The sequence below is a fragment of the Carcharhinus amblyrhynchos genome, chromosome 6 (genome assembly GCF_965287045.1).
Source record: "Carcharhinus amblyrhynchos chromosome 6, sCarAmb.v2.hapA, whole genome shotgun sequence".
Classification (NCBI taxonomy): Eukaryota; Metazoa; Chordata; class Chondrichthyes; order Carcharhiniformes; family Carcharhinidae; genus Carcharhinus; species Carcharhinus amblyrhynchos.
Genome location: NC_137329.1, coordinates 7,010,942 through 7,030,008, shown reverse-complemented (window position 1 = coordinate 7,030,008; position 19,067 = coordinate 7,010,942). Strand labels below are relative to the sequence as shown.

The following is a 19,067-nucleotide window of genomic DNA, read 5'->3' as shown; positions in this document are numbered from 1 at the left end:
AGTTATGGATTCAAGGTTCTGGCTATAGAGAAGAGGAGCCATTATTTTAAAACCTTAATGCTGTGTTCATTCAGGAAGCCAAAGAGAACCACTTAGGCATTAAGCAACAATTGAAAATGAATCATTTTTTTTCTACCCTGCTTTTGATTAACAAATCTACAGTACAAAAGCTATCCTCCGCCAGAAACACAACAAACTAGTTCAAAAGCAGACAGGTGATAAACAAACATATTAATATCCATATTTGCACTTAGTTACATTCTTTATTAATGTTGCATTTTTTCAACCTTGAACAAAATCAATGGATTTTGGTGGCACAGTGGTTAGCACTGCTGTCTCACAGCGCCAAGGACCTGTGGTTGATTCCAGGATTGGGTCACTGACTGTATGGAGTCTGCACATTCTCCCCTTGTCCGCGTTGGTTTCCTCCGGGTGCTCTGGTTTCCTCCCAGTCCAAAAAATGTGCTGGTTAGGTGCACTGGCCAGGCTAAATTCTCCCTCAGTGTACCCGAACAGGTGCCTGAGTGTGGCGACTAGGGGATTTTCACAGTAACTTCATTGCAGTGTTATTGTAAGTCTAATTGTGACTAATAAATAAATTTAATTTTACTTTTTCTTTACTTTATATTTTTCATTATTTTGAGAAGGTAGATGCTGGAATAACGACATTAATTGGCCATCTGTAGTTGTCCTATAAAGATGTGGTGGTGAATCACCATCTTGAATCGCTACAGTTTTGTAACAGTTGCATTCACTTTTTACAGCTGAAATGTTTCACATTTATGTGCATTCATCTTAATGCCCCCTTGAAGAAGCTTAACAAAGCTTTCTGTGAACACCCTTTTCTGCTGGATCCCATTTTCATGTCACTAGTTACTTGACTAATAAATCTTGGAGAACCTTTCGTAATGTGGTTCTGTCTATGAGATCAACATTAGTGGGAAGTGGCATGTGAAAAAACATTGACAAAAGCCAGTTAATTACAGATTCTCATTGAAGGGCAGTTGATTTGGAAATTATGATCCGGTCTGTCATGGTGAAGCCTATGTTTCTAATCATAAACTGATCCTTTTAATCTGCATAGTAGTCTTTGAAGCAATTAAGAGTTCATTAAACAGTGCTTTGGTTTGGTTCATGTGCTTGTTTTCTGTTTAGCTGTACTTAAAAACAACATTCATGATACTGCTGTCACTTAACATTTTACTAATGAAGTGTTGGTGTACAGGTTAATTGTATGCAGCTGCTAATGACGTGTACTTTGCCTTTGATATTGAACTACTTTTATATGAACTTCTAATTCAAGTGTTGAACTGTTGGTGTTGCAAAGCCAGTTAGAATCTGCTGCTTTCTTATCCCTCTATAATGAGATCAGCACTTTTCAACACACAAGTATTCTATTGGCCATGGGTTCCTCATGTCTCAACAGCATTTTGGTTAAATCTGAGTGTCAGCAAGCAGGGTAAGTGTTATTAATTGAGGGTTAGGACCATTGAGGGAGAGCTTGAAACTGCACCTTTAAGTGAACTCTCTCACGGCACAGCAAACCTAGCTTGTTCATTTTGTAAAATAAAAGCATATTACTGTGGATGCTGGAACCTGAAAAGCAGAAAATGCTGGAAAATCTCAGCAGGTCTGACAGCATCTGTGGAGAAAGAATGCAGCTAATGTTGGATGACTCTGACAAAGCCTTTTCCTGTTCATTGTGTAGTTACACTCAAGCCCATATGTTGAGACATGTCATTTTGTCTCTCCTTTGGACTCTTGGGGTGGCACAGTAGCACAGTGGTTAGCACTGCTGTTTCACGGCTCCAGGGACCTGGGTTCAATTCCCAGCTGTCTGTGTGGAATTTGCACATTCTCCTTGTGTCTGCGTGGGTTTCCTCTGGGTGCTCTGGTTTCCTCCCACGGTCCAAAGATGTGTGGGTTAGGTTAATTGGCCATGCTAAAATTGCCTCTTAGTGTCCTGAGATGCGTAAGTTAGAGGGATTAGCGGGTAAATGTGTAGGGATATGGGGGCAGGGCCTGCGTGGGATTGTAGTCAGTGCAGACTTGATGGACCAGATGGCCTTTTTCTGCACTGTAGGGTTTCTGTAATTCTGTTCTTAATTCATTTGGGCAAATGTATTTCAGATATATTTCAAATTGAAATTTCCAAGACGTGTCCAGCTTTTTTTGGGGAGGAGCATTAATAATTTTTTTTTAAACTCTGCTTTGTTGATCTTTGGGCTGTGTTTTGCCTTGGTGACAATGGTGACACCATCAACATTGGTCATCATTACTCCATTGAAACAGGCAGCAACTTTGGGAGTACACACGTGCTGAATAAGAAGAAATCCACAAGTTGGATCCTCTACTTCTCCAAAGGGTGGGCTGTCGAGGTCCACCGACAAAGAAGTTGATAAAGAAGGGTAGGAGAAACTATGAAGCTGGGCTAGCGCTTAATATAAAAAAGGATAGCAAGAGTTTTTATAAATATATAAAAAGGAAGAGGCTGGCTAGGGTGAACATTGGACCCTTAGAGGATGAGAGGGGGGACTTAGTGGTAGGGGATGGGGAAATGGCTGAGGTCTTGAATAACTTTTTTGTTTCGGTCTTCACGGAGGAAGACGTGAATAATTTGCCGGGTGTTAGCGATGGAAAGGTGGTAGGACTGGAGGGTCTCGATGACATTATTGTTACTAGAGAGGCGGTGCTCGACAGACTGGAGGGACTGATTGTGGACAAGTCCCCAGGACCGGATGGAATGCATCCGAGGGTTCTGAAAGAAATGGCGGAGGTGATAGTGGATGCCTTGGTGGTTATTTTCCAGACGTCGCTGGATTCCGGGGAAGTGCCGGAAAATTGGAAAGCGGCTAATGTTACGCCGTTGTTTAAGAAGGGTGGCAGGCAAAAGGCAGGGAATTATAGGCCGGTTAGTTTAACGTCTGTTGTGGGTAAAATGTTAGAAACCGTCATCAAGGAGGAAATAGCGAGGCATCTTGAGGGGAATTGCTCGATAGAGCAGACGCAGCACGGTTTCGTTAAGGGGAAGTCGTGTCTGACAGATTTATTGGAGTTCTATGAGGATGTGTCTAGGGCGGTGAATAGAGGAGAGCCGGTGGATGTGGTCTTTCTTGATTTTCAGAAGGCGTTTGACAAGGTACCTCACAAGAGGTTATTGCAGACGGTCGGGGGACATGGAGTTGGGGGTAGGGTGTTAGCATGGATAGAGGATTGGTTGTCAAATAGGAGACAGAGAGTGGGGGTTAATGGGTGCTATTCGGATTGGCGGTTGGTGACTAGTGGAGTGCCCCAGGGGTCGGTGCTGGGGCCTCAGCTATTTACCATTTATATAGATGATCTGGAGGAGGGAACCGAGTGTATGGTGTCGAAATTTGCTGATGACACCAAGATTGGTGGAACGGCAAATTGCGCGGAGGGTGTGGAGAGTCTGCAGAAGGATCTAGATAGGCTGGGCGAATGGGCCAGGAACTGGCAAATGGAATTTAATGTTGGCAAGTGCGAGGTAGTCCACTTTGACAGGAATAACGGTAGGAAGGACTATTACTTAAGTGGCGAAAAACTGCAGCAGGCGACGGTGCAGAGGGACCTCGGGGTCCTTGTGCATCAGTCGCAAAAACCCAGCCTGCAGGTGCAGCAGGTGGTCAGGAAGGCTAATGGGATGCTGGCCTTCATAGCGAGGGGGATTGAATATAAAAGTAGGGAGGTCTTGCTGCGGCTGTATCGGGCATTGGTGAGGCTGCAGCTGGAGTACTGTGTGCAGTTTTGGGCGCCGTACTTACGCAAGAATATTTTGGCCTTGGAGGGAGTGCAGAGGAGGTTTACTAGGCTGATACCGGAGTTGAGGGGGTTGAACTATGAGGAGAGGCTGAATAAACTAGGCTTGTACTCGTTAGAGTTTAGAAAAATGAGGGGAGATCTCATTGAGACGTATAAGATGATGAATGGGATGGATAGGATAGAGGTGGAGAGGCTCTTCCCGCTCAGAAAGGACAGTAGGACTAGGGGGCACAGCCTCAAGATAAAGGGGGGGGGGGCGGTTTAGAACGGAGTTGAGGAGGAACTTCTTCACTCAAAGGGTGGTGAATCTCTGGAATTCTCTGTCCGTTGAGGTGGTGGAGGCTGCCTCGCTAAATATTTTTAAGACGCGGGTTGATGGGTTTTTGATAAGCGAGGGGATTAAGGGTTATGGGGAGAGGGCGGGAATGTGGAACTGAGACACGACAGATCAGCCATGATCTTATTGAATGGCGGGGCAGGCTCGAAGGGCTGGATGGCCTACTCCTGCTCCTATTTCTTATGTTCTTATAAGCAGTCAACACTGTCAAAAACTTTACACATAGAGTTATAGAGTTTAACAGCATGGAAACAGGGTCTTTGGCCCAACTTGTCTATGCCACACTTGTTTTTTAAACCGCTAAGCTAGTCCCAATTGCCCATATTTGACCCATATCCTTCTATACTCATCTCGCCCATGTAACTGTCTAAACGCTTTTTAAAAGACAAAATTGTACCCACCTCTACTACTACCTCTGGCAGCTTGTTACAGACACTCACCACCCTCTGCGTGAAAAAATTACTCCTCTAGATACTTTTGTATCTCTCCCCTCTTAAATCAATGCCCTCTAGATATAGACTCCCCTATCTTTAGGAAAAAAATATTGACTATCTATGCCCCTCATTATTTTACAGACCTCTATAAGATCACCCCTCAGCCTTCTACGCTCCAGAGAAAAAAGTCCCAATCTATCCAGCCTCTCCTTATAACTCAAATCATCAAGTCCTGGTAGCATCTTAGTAAATCTTTTCTGCACTCTTTCTAGTTTAATGGTATCCTTTTTATAATAGGGTGACCAGAACTGTATATAGTATTCCAAGTGTGGCCTTACCAATGTCTTATACAACTTCAACAAGATGTCTCAACTCCTGTATTCAATGTTCTGACCAATGAAACCAAGCATGTTTCACCACTCTGTCTACCTGTGACTCCACTTTCAAGGAGCTATGAACCTGTACCCCTAGATCTCTCTTCTGTAATTCTCGCCAACATCCTACCATTAACTGAGTAAGTCCTGCCCTGGCTCAATCAGCCAAAATGTATCACCTCGCATTTATCTAAATTTAACTCCATGTGCCCGCTGGGCCGATTGATCACGATTCAAAAACCCTGGGACAAGTTGCACCTTGTTGAGTGAGGTGTTCCTTGTTTTAAGTAGCCTACTGACTTTGTAATTACCTCCAGACACACCCACCTGCCAAGAAAGAACTCATTTTATATTTGTAGAACGTCAATTTCCTCCATTATGATAAAGCTCAACATTTTTAGGTTTAGTTATATTAGCATGTTAGCTTTTATCTAAGTACAGTCAAAATCATTTATTTTGCTATCAGAAAATTTCCAGTTTTGTTCACTGTGAGAAAATTTCAGTTTGGCAGATTATCATGTTTGCTGGCATTACTGTACATGTGGAGATCCCCTTGACTTGGGATTTCATTAGGGAAAGGAGAAGTCTGATGAACAAAATTCACTAAATCTTTTTCAGTGCCTTTCTTTGAGATTGCAGCAAGCATTATTGCTTTGCCACTGACTGAAAGTCAAGGCCATGAAAAATACATATGCTTTAGAATGTATTTTGGGTCCAGCAACCAGTTAGTTCCTAGAGTATAGTCTCGCCAATAACCACAGATTCAAATGGTGGTGATCTTGTAAAGATACTGAAGCTTTACTTATATACCGATGATCACTGTAACTAGGTAACAGGTTATATCTTTCCTCATGCACTGGTGAACAATCTGAACAATTAATTTAAATAGTTGCTTATGAGTATTGCTGAAAAGAGAAATGCTGTTGAAATTTTTCACCTTGGCCTCATCAAGTCAAATGCAAAAATACCAATTTCATGCATTTCACCATGGCCTTGACCAATCAACACATCTTTCTCATGCAGTATAAATTGTAGCTTCCTTTGAAATGTGGCATTCTTGCAGCTATCCTAATGAGTGCAAGCTGAACTGAATGTCTCTTTTTTTCAGCAACAATGAACATAAGAACATAAGAACATAAGAAATAGGAGCAGGAGTAGGCCATCTAGCCCTTCGAGCCTGCCCCGCCATTCAATAAGATCATGGCTGATCTGTCGTGGCTCAGTTCCACTTTCCCGCCCTCTCCCCATAACCCTTAATCCCCTCTCTTATCAAGAACCCATCAACCTGCTTCTTAAAAATATTTAGCGAGGCAGCCTCCACCACTTCAACGGGCAGAGAATTCCAGAGATTCACCACCCTTTGAGTGAAGAAGTTCCTCCTCAACTCCGTTCTAAACCGCCTCCCCTTTATCTTGAGGCTGTGCCCCCTAGTCCTACTGTCTTTTTTGAGCGGGAAGAGTCTCTCCACCTCTATCCTATCCATCCCATTCATCATCTTATACGTCTCAATGAGATCTCCCCTCATTCTTCTAAACTCTAACGAGTACAAGCCTAGTTTATTCAGCCTCTCCTCATAGCTCAATCCCCTCAACTCCGGTATCAGCCTAGTAAACCTCCTTTGCACTCCCTCCAGGGCCAAAATATCCTTGCGTAAGTACGGCGCCCAAAACTGCACACAGTACTCCAGCTGCGGCCTCACCAATGCCCTATACAGCTGCAGCAAGACCTCCCTACTTTTATATTCAATCCCCCTCGCTATGAAGGCCAGCATCCCATTCGCCTTCCTGACCACCTGCTGCACCTGCAAGCTGGGTTTTTGCGACTCATGCACAAGGACCCCGAGGTCCCTCTGCACCGTCGCCTGCTGCAGTTTTTCGCCACGTAAGTAATAGTCCTTCCTACCATTCTTCCTACCAAAGTGGACCACCTCACACTTGCCAACATTAAATTCCATTTGCCATTTCCTGGCCCATTCGCCCAGCCTATCTAGATCCTTCTGCAGACTCTCCACACCCTCCGCACAATTTGCCTTTCCCCCAATCTTGGTGTCATCAGCAAATTTCGACACCCTGCACTCGGTTCCCTCCTCCAGATCATCTATATAAATGGTAAATAGCTGAGGCCCCAGCACCGACCCCTGGGGCACCCCACTAGTCACCAACCGCCAATCCGAATAGCACCCATTGACCCCCACTCTCTGCCTCCTATTTGACAACCAATCCTCTATCCACGCTAACACCCTACCCCCAACTCCATGTCCCCTGACCTTCTGCAATAACCTCTTGTGAGGTACCTTGTCAAACGCCTTCTGAAAATCCAGAAAGACCACATCCACCGGCTCTCCTCTATCCACTGCCCTAGACACATCCTCATAGAACTCCAGTAAATTTGTCAGACACGACTTCCCTTTAATGAAACCGTGTTGCGTCTGCCCTATCAAGCAATTCCCTTCAAGATGCCTCGCAATTTCCTCCTTAATGACGGATTCCAACATTTTACCTACCACAGACGTTAAACTAACCGGCCTATAATTCCCTGCCTTTTGCCTGGCACCCTTCTTAAACAACGGCGTAATATTAGCCGTTTTCCAATCTTCCGGCACTTCCCCGGAATCCAGCGACGTCTGGAAAGTTAAAGTAAACCATTTATAACGTACATTCTGTCTTAGTGAAGTGTGATAATCGCATGTACAACAAAAAAATCTGCAGTATGATTAATACTTTACAAATCTGGACTTTGCCTTTATCAGTTTGCAAATCTGAAAAGAGATTTAGTGCAGTATCTGATGTGGTACTCAGTATTGCAGACCAGGATGATCGCAAGTTAGATACTGGTCTGGGCTACGTTAGCTGATCCCAGTAAGAGTGGATATTGGTGCAGTTGGCTTTAGTGTCCTTGTAAGAAGTTTCACAACACCAAGCTAAAGTCCAACAAGTTTATTTAGAATCATGAGCTTTCGGAGTGCAGCTCCTTCATCACCTCAAGGGATTATTCCCACCCACACGGGACTCTGCAATATACCCCCCTCCTCCTTTTCTTCCCTTCCTGATGCAACTGGACACGGCTCCCCATAGACCTAACGCCCAGATCCTGTCCATTTACCTTTGGCACTCAGCTTCTCCCTGACCTGTCAAACCTGCTTTACAGCAGCTAGTAACATAAAAAAGGGGGTGTGCCCTCCGTCAACATGTCTCTTCTGCACTTCGATGCTGGCGCTTGCAAACTGCTACACTGCCTGAATCTTGCCCAGCCTGAATTAGAAGGTTGACCGAGACAAGCATGGAAGAAACTTGACGTAGGTAAATGGTCAGAGAGAGAGTGAAGTTACGACCCAGTGTGTAGAGTTGGCAAATTCACATAACTGGTTAAGAGCTTACAATGGGTAACTGAGGTTAATAACTGGTTTAATAAATTTTCTGTCCCAGATAAAGCCAGTAACAGCGTTTGTGATTTCTGTTTGTGTAGGTGTGGCGTGAGTTTCCTGACAGGCTGGTGGGGTATCCAGGCCGACTTCATTTGTGGGACCACGAGACTAGTAAATGGAAATATGAGTCGGAATGGACCAACGAAGTCTCAATGGTATTAACTGGAGCTGCCTTCTACCATAAGGTACAAGTTTTAAAACCATCTTTTAAGCTAGAGTTAATACACTTGTTATATTCAGCTCCTACTATATTGATGATATTAATTAATTGGAAAAAACAGAGTTTCAAAGGCACTGTACCGTTCGTTCCACAAAAACCCAGAACCTGCCTTTACAGTAATGTGAGAAAATCTGGCTTTTCAAAATGATATTAACATTAAGCTAAGGTTTGTCTGACTTCTGAGAGAAGGTCTGAAATTCAATAAAGCAATCAATTTCATTTTAGATGAAGTTTAAAGTTTATTTATTAGTCATAAGTAGGCCTACATTAACACTGCGGTGAAGTTACTGTGAAAATCCTCTAGTCATCACACTCTGGCACCTGTTTGGGTACATTGAGGGAGAATTTAGCACAGCCAATGCACCTATGAAGGGAAGTGTGAGCCAGTTTGCTGGGGAACCTATGATGCCAAGGAAGGAAAAGTACCAATCAGAAAGTGACCACCGACCACCAAGCCAAGAGCAGTAGATGTTTGAATAAATTTAAAGGGCAGCAAAAAGTAAAGAAAGATAGTTACAAGAGAATTGTAGAAATGTATTTGCATCATGTACAGTGAAAGAATAATTCAAAAGAATTATATTCATGAAGGAATGGTCAGCCAACTTCCTCACAGCATACTATAACCAAGTACAAGGAGATAGGGATAGTGCAGAAAGTGTAGCTAAGGTAGAAGATCAGCCATGAACTTATTAAATGACGGAACAATCTAGAAGGGCCACATGGCCTGCCCCTGCTCCTATTTCTTGTGTAATCCAAAACACCAGGGCTATTAAGCAGAACTGATCCTTTAGATAGATTCAGTATTTAAAACACTGCTTGCCCTTCAAGCTAATCGATAAGGAGAGAAAAAGTGACTTCTCGTAACACTGGCTTCTACAATAGGAAATATTGTATTTGTTTCCATAAATTGGAGAGATTAATAGAGTTGTGTCCATGAAGAACTTGATTTGCTCGAAGTAGTTAATTTAATAAAACTAGAAGATTTGAATATCCGTAATGGCACAAAATTAAATTAATCCAGGAATAGCTGAGTGATTTAAGTTCAAGGTGAGCTGTGTCTGCTTGTTTTTTACAGGTCATTAAAGGCAGATGTTGAAATTTAGATTAGTTAAATGTTAAGAGTAAAGGGTCATGAACTGTGGTCGTAGCTCTAATCAATGTAGATAATTATGACCAGTGGAGTATCTGAGGAACAAAACTGGAGAACGCTGTTCATAATTTTGATAGATGGCCTTGATGAACACACTAAAAGTAGAATATCAGCAAGAATTTCTGTGGTGCAGGACACAGTATATGTTGAAAAGAATAAAAAAGGATGAGATCGATCAGGAAGAAATTATTTGGTGATATCAGACTCTGATGTGACGTTGCAGACTTGATGGGCCAAAGGGCCTTTTCTGCACTGTATTAATAATCTGGAGATTATGCAATGAAAGAAAGACTGGAAGGAGTAAGGAACCTCAGCTTTGAGGTAGAATCAGTGAAAATTGCAATCTGTGAAATTTGCCTTGGTTTCGTTAGTTTATAGATGTAGGAACATGTTAGAAGCAGCAAAAATTAAAAGAGCACTATCATAGTAACATTGATCATAAGAAATAGGAGCAATAGGCCATTCTGTCCCCTTGAGCCTTCTCTGCCATTTAAAAAGATTATGGCTGATCGGATTGTGGCCTTAACTCCAATTTCGTATCTGACCCTGACTTCCCCATAGGTCAAAAATCTGTCTAACTCAACCTTGAATATATTCAATGACCCAGCCAGCCTCCTCTGCGCTCTGGGGAGAGAGAATTCCACAGATTAAAGATCTTCTGAGAGAATTAATTCTTCTTCATCTCTGTCTTAAATGGGAGACCCTTATTTTTAAATTGTACTCCAATACCCTCTGAGCAAATACCCTTTCAAGCAGCCTCAGAATATTATATGTTTCACTAAGATCACTTCTTGTTCTTCTAAATTCTAATGAGTATTGGACCATCCCATTTAATTTTTCCTCCATAAGACATACCTGTCATCACAGGAATCAGCCTTGTGAACCATCTCTGTATGTTTCCCAATTGGATAACTGAATGTTATGCATTTAAAGATATACTTTCCAATATACTTCTGTAGTATATTTCCCCTCCTAAATAAAGAGACCAAAACTATACATGGTACTCTAGGTTTGATCTCACCAATGCTCTGCACAGTTGTATCAAGAATTCTGTACTTTGTTATTCCATCTCCCTTACAATAAAGGCCAACATTTCATTTGCATTTGCTTTCCTAATTACTTGCTGTATCTGCATGCTGACTTCTTTTCATTCATGTACCAGGACACCCAGATCTCTCTTAACATTGAATACACTTTCTATTTAAATACAATTCTGCTTTTCTGTTCTTCCTGCCAAAGTGGACAACCACACGCTTTCCCCCAATACACTCCCATCTGCCAAATTTTTGCCCACTCACTTAACCTATCTAAATCTTGCAGACTCTTTTTAACTTTGCAGCTTACTTTTCTACCTATCTATGCATTCTGAGCAATAGTCCTTCAATCCAAATCATTAATATAGATTGATAGAATAATTAATAAGTGGAAAGGTTGCATGGGAAGAATAGAGAGAGATTAAAGTCTAGGATTAATTCTGGGATTACATATTTTCCTGGATTTTGTGATCAGCGATGAATCTTGAAGAAACTACTGCGGGTTCTCATGATTTCAGAGAGGTGGACTTCACCTTTCTCAACATTACTATACATCTGGGCCAAGTCAAAAAAATATCCAGACATCCAACAACAATGATGTTGTCAAGCAGGGGGGCACGGTGGCACAGCAGTTAGCACTGCTGCCTCACAGCACCAGGGAGGCAGGTTCAATTCCCGGCTTCGGTCACTATCTGTGTGGAGTTTATATGTTCTCTGTGTCTGCGTGGGTTTCTTCCAGGTGCTCTGGGTTCCTTCCACAGTCCAAAGATGTGCAGGTTAGGTAGATTGGCCATGCTAAATTGCCCCTTAGTGTCAGGGGGCTAACAGGGTTAATACGTGGGGTTTGAGGGATAGGGCCTGGATGGGATTATGGTCGGTGTGGACTCGATGGCTGAATGGCCTCCTTCTGCGCTGTGAGGATTCTATGATTCTAAGCAGCCGATCATGTTGAAGAGCTCTACTGGACATCAAACCAAAATGTTATAAAAACTAATTATAGTTTTTAATATGAAGTGGGAAATAAAGATTGGTACAAAGAGGTGGGATTAAGATAGACGCTGTGGTACCATGAACAAACTTTTTAAAAAAGTTTTTAAAATGTGTGTTTTTTTTTATTATAATGGGGAAATTTGACCATACACAAATATAAAATTTGTTATTCAGGCACAGAGATGATATTTAGCAGTAATTATGAACTTAGCATGCTGTTAAAAATATTCAATAAGCTGTAACATTTTCAAGGGGTTTTTCAGTCAGACCAATAACATAAAAAGATGAAAGTTATCATCAGTTCAGTGATCACTAACAGATTGCAGTCTGTGGAGACTTCAACAGCACAACCTAGGAGGAAATTTAGAATCACTGACAGCGACTTCTGGATTTCCACACTTAACTGTACATGTGCAGACTCCAGAAGTTGCTGTCAATTTTACAGGAGAAATGATGCCAAACACTGACAGTCTTGTCGTCATTACTACCACAAAATCCAGACCATTAATGGCCTTAGTGAAGCTACACTTGGACTAAATGCCACTCAGCAGTTCTTTATTGTCAGAACTTGACTCTCAGACTTTTGTTCTTTATTACCTTCTCCATATCACCTTCTCTTTCCTTTGCCCCTCATTATTTATTAGCCATGATTTCTTTTCAGTACTCCTGTTCATTTATTTTCTTTCAGCACTTCCATTATTTTTAACTACCTTGATTCACCAATTTTCTTTTGCCCTTAAGCACCTTTCCTTGCATTAATTTTATATTGCTGGGTTGGGAGGACATAGCTACCAGGGTTATTTTAAAACCAGACTGATCTAAATCATTTAGCACACAAATGGATAGTAATCACGTGTGATTACAATAAGCTTGTTCAAACCCTTCATGGTTCTTGTCAAAATTGTAACTCAAAGAACATTTTAATATTATTTTTTAACAATTCTTTATGTTACAAGAAACATGAAGACTTGTGTTAACTCTTAATAATTTACACATTTAAAGATGATATTTCCTAATGCATTCTATAATGTATTTTATTGTTATAGTATTTTAACTACTTATACACCTACAAGATGCCTGGAGATATTAAAAATTGGGTGGATGCCCATATGAACTGTGAGGACATTGCTATGAACTTCCTGGTAGCAAATATGACTGGAAAAGCTCCTATTAAGGTACGTTTAGTCCCAGAAAAGTGTGCAAAAAGAGAAATTGTGTAGATGTGTTTGCTTATTGTCCTTAGTATAATGTGACTAATTAAAATGGATACAAATCTAAAAGAAATTCAGAATTTTATGTCTCTAGAAATTGATCATGTGAATTTCTAATTTTACAAATGCAGAAATTATTGTTTACCATAAAATATTTCAAATCTTAATTTTTTGTTTTATTGGCGCTTTGCAAATATCAGCTGTTGAAAGGGAACTTGCTTTGTATATTCAATATTGAAGTATTGGAATTTAGGTTTGTACAAAGCCACTTGGGTGCTATAAACTTTGTCACCTTTATAGTCTTTAAATATTCATAGAATCTGTCAGTCAACTTAATGAGAACACAGACATAGGTTAATAAGGCCCTTTCAAAGTAGAGGAAGCAACATTTCAACACCTTCTGACTGTATAGGCAACCAGTGCTTGTACAAGGCACCCAGAAGTGTGAAAACAATCATTAAATGAGTTTTAATGGGTTGTCATCACACACTTTCAATGAATGTGAAACCATTCTAGTAATTTTATTGACCTCTTGTGGGTTGAAATATGCTTCACTGAGCCAGATGGAACTTGAGCACAATGTTCTGAAAGGATGGTGCTCTCACATTACGCTGCAGGCGTGCTTGAACATCTAGCTGGATTAAACGTGCCATTAATATTGTTGGAATTATTGTGACACGCAGGTGACCCCGCGTAAAAAGTTCAAGTGCCCGGAGTGCACAGCAATTGATGGACTGTCACTGGACCAGACCCATATGGTGGAACGGTAAGTGCTCCATTCCTCCCATGTATTTAACAGCTTGTGTCTGCCATTTCAGAAGCGCCCAAGAAAAACATGCATGACTGGTTCCAGATTTACAGCCCACTTGGAAAATGTTAGTCACTGCCTTCTGCGGAAAGTTCTGTCCAAACTTACATAATTAATGATACAGGAATTGTTTGAACCCACTCGCGTTTGTAATTCATAGTGTCCTAAGATTTGAAATGCCTTCATATAGTTTAGTTGAGCAGGTAGACATCAAAAAGATTCAATTTGTATTGAGTGCATTAGAATTGTCAGAACCATTTTGGAGATTGACACCTCAGTTTTATTTTATTTCACTGTTAGGATTACTAGAGATTCCAGTACTTGCATTGCTGCTTCCAAGCTGTATGTACCTTAAAGGCATCAATTCCCTTAGCAGTTAAATATCACTTACTTACTTTGCTTACAAGCCTTACTGGAGAATAATAATTCTTAAAACCACTGTAGAATAATTTAGCAGAAACTCAAGTGAATTCATTCAAGTGGAAGTTTGTGAGTGTGTGCCTTTTCAGCATCTCTTCAAAATGTAAATGTTCTCGTGCTGTTCTGTTCACCTTTTTAAAACATCAATTTGAAGAATTTAAGGAATGCTTCCAATTTTATAGCTTTGTGATGACTTCTGGTTGTACAAATGCTGTTCTGAAGATGTTTTATTAGATATCATTAAGTACATGTTTAACACCATGGGAATGTAATTGCAGGTCAGAATGCATCAATAAATTTGCATCTGTGTTTGGGATCATGCCGCTGAAGGTGGTGGAACACCGGGCTGACCCAGTCTTGTACAAGGATGACTTCCCAGAAAAGTTGAAGAGCTTCCCTAACATTGGCAGCTTGTGAAATGCTGGCACGTGGTCCCTCCGAGGGCACAATTCCTTTGCCGAAAGACATAGCTTAAGCAAGGAGCCGAATCTTCATCATCTGAAGCCCTGTTGATCTGGAATTTGGAATCTTTTCCCTGCCGCTTCAGTGGAGGTTATTAACTTGAGATGGTGCAACTGCAGCGGGGCAATGTAACTGACCTTTTTTTTATCTTTAAGTGTTGAATTGTAATGGTTCATCACCACAGAAAATGGTTTCTTTTTTTTAAATGAAAATGTATCATGTGTTACGAAAAATATCGGAAATCGAATACTCAAACACAACTCCTCGCCAATTACAACACAATGAAAGCTTCCTCTGTTCTTTGTTTGGACGTCAAAATAACTTGTTGACTGAAATGCCTTCAACTTTGCTAATGTTGGACCATGTACTGACAATTCCATTTATAATGTGCCTACAGTCATAGTGTGCCGACAGCATATATGCTTTGCCATGTATGTCCGTGTTGGTCATTCTTCTAATATCGCACACAGTAATGCTTCATGTGAGCTTACCATACAGATGAAACACTACCATACATTTTCAGTCTACACTGGTTATTTTCATCACTGTAGCTGCAACATTCCTCTAAAAAAATACTGTGGCCTCCTCAAAGCTTCCAAATAATTGTTGCTGATGATAACAATAATTCCTTATTGTTTTTGTTCATATTTTAATTCATCATTGTAGCAGTATGGAATAATGGTTTAGAATGTGTTATTTTGTTAGGGATACAAAGATGCTAAATTTTAACTAATGTATTTAACCTATATTAGATAGCATTTTGTTGCATGACATAATGATTGCTATCTTGTTAAAAAGAGTAGTTTTAAGTTTTCCCAATGGCACAATGAATCATTGATAATACTGAGCAATCATGCTAACACAATGGGGTGGGGGGAGTGTGGTTGTGGTGTGGAGAATGGAGACGAGGGTAGGGGTGTGCAGGAATAATTCTTAAGTGTTCTTAAATTAAGGGTGAGGGGTAAGCAAATTCAGGTATAGCTGCTCCCAATCATTGTCCAGGAGGCTGTGAATCAAGCTTTGTTGACGAAGTTATATATAGTGAAGGTGCTCCAATATTGCACAAGATACATACTAAGTTCCTTGATTCACAAAGCGTGGGTCTTAACACAATTGACTACAAGTCAAATGTAAAACTGTTTGGGGTTCCTTTGACTAGTCACCTGGAATACCTGTTTTTAGCATGTCTCCCAAGTTACCAGTGTTGGCAAGTGGGGTAGTTTTGCATTGGCCTTTAGCCAGTTTCATGAGACCTGTGCATTGGAAAGCCCCTTAAGTATGTGTAAAAGCACCTTAACAAAACTTAAGATACTAACAGTATTTTAGTACACCGCATGCAACTAAATGAGGGATTTAGCAAACTCAGTAGTTACATTGGACGTCTCGTGCAATCAAGTCTTCCTGAGACAATACAGGCATCCAGCAACTTTAGACCGTTGGAGCATTTTGCACATTTTAATTGATTTTTTTTCCAGGAGCTGCCATTTGAACAACACTGTGTTTCTAATATTTGTTTGTTTTTTATTGATGACTGTTATAGATGTCGTTGTTAGAAATCAAGAATGTTCATGATTTATGGAGTCATTTGTGCTGCGTAACATTTTCTAGTAGCTGCATTATTCCATTTTTAACACTGCAAAATCCAACTATTAATTGTCTAATCCTAGGAGTTTCTGAGATAAGGAATAGTACAGGAAACCATTAAGGGTCTGGGTTTCACTTTTTTCTTCAAAGTTGTCTTGCAATGTCAAGGCTAAATGTGCTCCTGTCATATTACAGGGTAGCACACAGTATTTCTGACACAAATAATCGATATTAATCATGAAAGGCAAAGAGGGAACAATGCAGTCAGCACCATGCATTGCAGGAGTGAAAATGTTGGGAGTCACACTGATGCTCAACTTTCAATGATTTTATAATGACTCTAAGAAAATTATTTTTACATCAGACAACTTTTGTCAATTGTTGATGTGTTCATGTTTTCCCACTGCATGTGATCAGCATACAAGGTACCTGCATAACTATATTGTGAATATTATGAATGTTGGGTAGCAACAGTATAGAATAAAATGCTGGTATAGAACTTACAGAGGTACAATTTGCTTTTGTGAACTGTGCAAAGTGTTAGTAAACCTTATGTGTTGCATTTTTGTAGCATAAAAACAACTTACATTTATACATCTACGTTCATATTCACACCGGAACACTTCATAAGAATGAACTACTCTTTGAATCACAGTTACTTATGTAGGAAAACACAACTGCCGTTCCCGTCGCTGACATCCCATCTGTTTTTAGGTGGTTGAGGGAGAAATGTTGGCTAGAAGACTCAAACATTTACAAAGTTGCTGACACTGTTTACAAGATCTTTGATTGCAAAAACTAATTGTATTTACAGGAATTTGTTTCAGAATTGTAATAAAAATGGACTCTTACCAAGCCAAAGTCGAATTTATAAGAATCTGTTTTTAATGTAATTTTATTCTGCTGCGTATATCACTGAAATCATGTTTTATACCTGATTAGTACAATTACTTTTTTTTTCTAAATCCTGTTGAGGAACTGCAGTTAGTTTTCAATGAAATATCAAATAGCTCGATTTCATGCCATGATTTAGACACTTAAGCCCCTAGCAGAACGTGCATAAGGTGGTTGAATTGCCACAAGATTGAACCACTATGTTTGTAAAATCCAAATGCCAGATGCATTGCATTCTACAGTGGGCAACAGCTGATAATAAAGCTCCCCCAGTGCCACCCTGGCCAAATGGTTGCAATTTTGATTCCCGTAGCTGATGTGGAGCCAAAAGAATAATTAAGGTATTGCAATTGTTCGAGGCTGGAGAGGGGAGAAATCATTCAGAATTCAAGTTGCCATCTATTGATAAAAGCAAATCACTGCGGTTGCTGGAATCTGAAACCAAAAGAGAAAATGGTGGAAAATCTCAAAAGGTCTAGCAGCACCTTTAAGGAGAGAAAAGAGCTGACGTTTCGAGTCCAGACAACCTGGATTCGAAACATCAGCTCTTTTCTCTCTTTACAGATGCTGCCAGATCTACTGGGATTTCCCAGCATTTTCTCTTTTAATTGCCATCTATTGAGTTCTGCTGGAAAATGTACTTGTAGATCTTAATCATACGTTTTACTGATCCTCGCTGTCCATGTTCAGGATTGCTAGCGAGCCATTACAACAAAAGATGTTTGGTATATATGTAACCATCTTTGGGGTGGAAGGAAGACAGCTTTTTTTTGAAAAAGTGGTTGAAATTTTGACAATAACCCCATGTTTTGGATTTGTATGGAATCTAACAATCCTATTAAAAAAAGATTAAAACATGCACTGAGAACACTGTGCAAATCTGACACTGAAATTGTTAACTGAAACAGTATTTTTGAAAACTTAAGTTTAACAATTGGCTGTACAAATTTGGTATAAATCATGTCTGAATTCCACCCCCATCTCAGACCTTCCCTTTAGTTCTCTTCCCCCCATCTTGCCACTTCGGAGAAGAGATCATTGACCTGAAACTTTCCCTCTGTTTCACCTGTCATTGATGGCCCATCTGTTATTATTTTAGAACACAGGCGTTGATTTAAACCAAGTAAAAGATAAATGTAGCACTGATGTCAATAATTCTCTGCACGTGAATGATTGGTAAGTTGGTAAGGATAGACTTGTGGATAAGACAGTTGTGATGGTGGAAAAGGTAGGCTTTTTCTGGGTGGGTGAGCTAAAAGTGATCAAATGTTTTTTTTCTCAGCTGTAACTATCTTGTGAAGCCTTGATTTAATCCAGCATGCAGTGAGGAGTACTGATGATGTTGCCAATGGACCAATGCAGAATTGCACCTGTCACTTGTCAGAATTGGCAAACTTCAGGGGTGGGGGGAGTGGGGTGCTGCAGCAATGATGTAGAATGTCATCAACTTCAGTTCCGTGTGCCAAGTGAGCAAAAAAATTAAGCAGTTCTCAATAGTTCAGTTTATAAAATGGGTACAGGCATGGCACTTAAAACTAAGTCATATATTCATCATTTAGACATATTAGGTTTAGGTGGGGTTTTTCTTCTGGGAAAATGCAACAGTTATATAAAATGTGACTGGTACTTCAGGTTTCACAAAGCAGAGGGCTCATTCATTGCCGCCAATGATACTTTACTGCAGTCTGTGCAGCAAAATCCATCTCCCAGTATATATGATTCCTTAGCAAAATACAGACTGAGAATTATGATTTTTTTTGGTCAAATGTCCTTGTATTTGCAATGCACTTGTCATTATTGCCTGTCAGTTAATAAATTACTGGTGTGTATTTCATAAATGAACAGTGCTGTTAAAATGGAAATCAGTGGATGATCACCTGTAAATCATTTATTAAATAAATTTGCTCAAAATCACAACCTGGTAATTAAGTTAGTCCTGTGATAA

At 40.4% G+C, this 19,067-nt stretch overlaps 1 protein-coding gene across 3 annotated transcripts in view; it reads left to right on the top strand.

Moving 5' to 3' along the window:
• Positions 1-17,611, top strand: part of ext2 (exostosin glycosyltransferase 2) — a 153,919-nt gene extending 136,308 nt beyond the window's left edge. For all 3 annotated transcript variants that reach the window (XM_080189872.1, XM_080189870.1, XM_080189871.1), the window contains 4 exons: positions 8,391-8,534; positions 12,790-12,918; positions 13,638-13,720; positions 14,461-17,611. In XM_080189872.1, coding sequence (XP_080045998.1) covers positions 8,391-8,534; positions 12,790-12,918; positions 13,638-13,720; positions 14,461-14,599 — 495 coding nt within the window. In that variant the 3' untranslated portion in view covers positions 14,600-17,611. The remainder of the gene's footprint in view (positions 1-8,390; positions 8,535-12,789; positions 12,919-13,637; positions 13,721-14,460) is intronic.
• Positions 17,612-19,067: the final 1,456 nt, after the last annotated feature.